Source organism: Poecilia latipinna, unplaced genomic scaffold (assembly GCF_001443285.1).
Source record: "Poecilia latipinna isolate Pla-1442-1.1 unplaced genomic scaffold, P_latipinna-1.0 Scaffold2526, whole genome shotgun sequence".
Classification (NCBI taxonomy): Eukaryota; Metazoa; Chordata; class Actinopteri; order Cyprinodontiformes; family Poeciliidae; genus Poecilia; species Poecilia latipinna.
Genome location: NW_015115142.1, coordinates 109,602 through 113,447, shown reverse-complemented (window position 1 = coordinate 113,447; position 3,846 = coordinate 109,602). Strand labels below are relative to the sequence as shown.

General features: G+C 39.2%; 1 protein-coding gene across 2 annotated transcripts in view; it reads right to left on the bottom strand.

Annotated features, from left to right (window-relative positions):
* Positions 1 to 80: 80 nt before the first annotated feature.
* LOC106938175 (dehydrogenase/reductase SDR family member 13-like) overlaps positions 81 to 3,846 on the bottom strand; it is a 6,680-nt gene continuing 2,914 nt past the window's right edge. Inside the window, exons 3-6 of one of the 2 annotated variants that reach the window (XM_015020058.1) lie at positions 3,774 to 3,841; positions 2,612 to 2,735; positions 1,866 to 2,192; positions 81 to 1,051 (exon numbers count right to left, since the gene is read on the bottom strand). In XM_015020058.1, coding sequence (XP_014875544.1) covers positions 795 to 1,051; positions 1,866 to 2,192; positions 2,612 to 2,735; positions 3,774 to 3,841 — 776 coding nt within the window. In that variant the 3' untranslated portion in view covers positions 81 to 794. The remainder of the gene's footprint in view (positions 1,052 to 1,865; positions 2,193 to 2,611; positions 2,736 to 3,773; positions 3,842 to 3,846) is intronic. The other variant, XM_015020059.1, reaches the window with a different exon arrangement.

The following is a 3,846-nucleotide window of genomic DNA, read 5'->3' as shown; positions in this document are numbered from 1 at the left end:
GTCACTTTGGAGAAATATCACCATTTTATAGTAACTACAGGTTATATTTAGACTATCTCCTCTTATTAGAAACAAAAGACAAAATCGGCTTCATGGCTCTAAATTTATTGGGTTAACAGGTAAAACTTTGAAAATTGTCAAAACTTTCCCCAGAAAAACTGCAAGTCTTTATAATTTACATTTACAACTGTAACTCTTAAATTTACATACAATTTAGCTTGATGTACTTAAATAACGAAATAACTGTAATGTACATTTCCACCACTAAACCTGCACCTTCATAACCTTTGTGACGGCCCCTCATTAATACAGGTACATATTATTCATCAGGCATATAAAAAACATAAATGGAGAAATGTAGAATCAAAGCTTTGTGCCATTAGCTTTTCGAGTTTCCAAAGGAACTAATCTTCAGAAACATTCCCATTGGTAAAAGCTGAAAATATATAATGTCTTTTAGTACAATGGCTTCTAATAAGCCAGTCAAACATCAATGGATGATCCCATTAGCTGCCCATATAAAGGCTATATAGCCAAAAGACTATAGAGTCGCTGGATTATGATGTCAGAAATGTCATTTATTTACACTCTAGTTAAAATTCCACATGTGGATCATGAGTTATGTAATATCTAAATCAAGTCAATTCCCTTCCTCTTTTTACAATATCTGGAAAGTTAAAGAAAAGTCACATGAAAGTGTCAACTTTGGTCTCGGTTTCAATTTTTACAAACAGATTGAAGTTAACATCACGAGTGGCTCTTATTTAAAACAAACTACTTTAGTAAAACACTCTTCAGAGGTCACAGAATCTCTCGCTGATCTCCCACAGCTTCTTTGCAGTCACCGGATCCTTGGCCTTGGCCAGTACTTCTCTGGCGGTGCAGTTGGAGAAGTGGCGCCCGCTGAGGTGTTCGATGCCCTCCTGCAGGGCACAGTGCAGCGTGGTCTGGCTTCCCTGGAGAGGGGTCTTCATGAAAAATCTTAAAACGTTCAATGCGATTAGTTGAAAAATCGGGCTCGTGTTCCTGATGATGTCAGTCTTGATGACTCCTGCAAGAAGATAAAAAAAAAATGTTTTCCTTGCAGCACAAAATTAAATAAGCTAGTGGAAAACAGTTTTAGCCATGCATAGTCAAGTCAAGGTGCTAGTAGAAAAGACTCGTTCTTTGTCTGAATATCATCCTGGGGCCAACGACCTCTGCAAAATGATTACAATGAAAACTCACAGCCACTTATTTTATAAGTTTACCAAGAAATGTCAACAATATTGTTTCAGTGGGTGGCCATTTTATTTCTGTTTAAACATGGGGTAATCTAATTAATCTAAAAAAAAAAAAATTACGTATTTGGAACATTTGTTTATATGCGTTCTATGAGAAGACTGTGTATTTTTTATGTCTGCAACATTGCAGAGTAGCTTCTATGATTTCGAACCCTTTATTTTTCAGAGAACTGCTCACAAATGAAAAAATAATGAAGGGAATAGACAATGTTCCCAAAGAGAAACAGCAGAACTTGGGGTCAGACCACACAATAAACAAAGAAAACTGCAAAAACAATAGAATCCATATCTACAAGGCGAAAGGAGAAATACAAACATTACAATTCCTGTTAGGGACAGCCGGATCAGGTTTGAACAAACATGACATGTATGTTTTCCATTTCCAAAGTTGTTTGCATCAGGTTAACCTCAAGACCTGAAGGGCCACAGGATCAAAGTGATCAATAAAAGTCTTTAAATTCACTGAACTTTTGAGTGATGTACCTTGCCACTCACTTTCTTGTTCGTACATTTTCATTAGTCTTTGTCAAATACTTGTGCTTGTCAGTGGATTAAACAAGAAACCACAACTATGTAGCTTACCTGGATGGAGGGAGTAGCAAGTGACCTTGGTTCCCTTCAGTCTCTTGGCAAGTTCGTAGGTGAAGAGAACGTTGCACAGCTTACTGTCTGCATAAACTCTTTGGCCAGCCACAAACGACGTCCCAATCCTTAGATCTTTGTGGGTGTTCAGGCAGTCAAAATCTACTGTTCCCCAATTGTGCGCTCCAGATGACACATTCACTACTCTGCTCGGTCCGCACTCCTTCAGTCGGTCCAGCAACAGGTTAGTCAGCAGGAAATGACCGAGATGGTTGACACCAAACGTCATCCCGAACCCGTCCTCGGTTCGACCAAATATGAACAGACCTAGAACGAAACACAGACAATCCTTGTCACCCAAGGTATGGGTGAAAGTTGACAGTGTTTAAGGCCCCGACAGAGTGCAAAGTGCCGAAACTGGCTCTCATTGATGTAGAGGTGTGATGAAAACTGCGTCATTTTGTTCAGAACACCATCGACCTGCCAAAACTCGACTCCAGACTGGTTCGAATTATTTTCGACAGAGCTCTGTGCAATGTTTTGTGTGATTGGTCTGAAGATAGTTGCAGTGTTTTAAGTGGAAATGCGCTCAGATAGCGATATTATTTCTAAGTCATTAAGTTATGTCGAAGCCTTTAGACTCCGTAGGATGAAATGACTTTTTAAATATACTCTGTCTTCATGGGGGTTTCTGTCGACGAGTCGCGTATCCAGCATATCATTGAGACTGAGGCGAGAACTCCTACCTGCATTGTTGATCAGGATGTCCAGTCTGGGTTCTGTCTTCAGGAAGTTCTCTGCAAAGCTGCGGACCGACTTAAGACTAGCCAGATCCAGCTGCATGAACACCACCTGATTACTGCCACTCTCCTGAAACAGACATTGAACACTGATGGGACTGCTATTAAACTATAGGCAATGAAATAAGCACACAATCTGACTCACTGTAATATGAGACTACTTTTGCAGCTCCTGGAAAAATCACATTGGAACAGTGCAGATTTGCCTGCAGTCAAAATGACCTTCAGTTGAGGTTGAAATAGGAAGAAGTAACCATATTTAATTTTGCACCGGAAATACTAATTCCATTTTTTCTATAGAAGTTTACATAGTTTCAAGAAAACCCTATTCTGGCGCCCTGTCACCCCATGGACCTGTTTCTCAGCAAGTGATCATTATAAATGTAATTAACATTATTAAGTGTAATAATCTCCCATAAGCTCTTTTTCTTTGGTGATTTCCAGTATCTCTGCTATTGCTACATACTAAAACAACAACTGCATAAGTTAAATATCTGAGCTTTCTGAGAGGAAACCTCCTTCAAAACAAGTGATCTGACCATGTCAAATGATTCACTATGCCTGTGTCCAAGTTTACAGGTTTTAAGTGGGAATAATATTTCAATGTCCTATAGAGGTGGACATCTTTTGTGGTACTATTGTGATAAAGATAAAAATTATGATAAACTATAACTTATTTTTTGCATGGCTGTGACTCCCTGGCACAGGATTCATAAGCCTTGAAAACATTTCTGTTTGCAATGGGCTCCTTGAGGATGCTGGTTACTTTTATGAGGTGCAATTTGTATCACTAAGCTGCACACATTAATTGGAATATATTGATGAATCCAATTCTTCTCAAGATAGTACTTTTGTTCTCCCCAGAGGAATTGCATATTTTGCCGTTTTCTGATTATTAGAATTTTTTTGGTTTTGTTAACATATCTACGTCTCAAAATATGTTGGAAAACACACAAGCTGTCATAGGGTGTTAATTCTTTCACTTGACAACCTTTACTAAAGTCACTCTCCCTCTATTTTCAGTCTAATCCTGCCTCATTGTTCACCTTCATGCTGCTTTTCTTCCTAGCTTTCCTGAGAAACAAAGACATGACCAGCAGACTCTCACCCTCTTGACGTCCTGCAGAGCAGCTTCTCCTCTCTGCTTGCTGCGACAGGCCAGGATCACTCTGGCTCCTCTT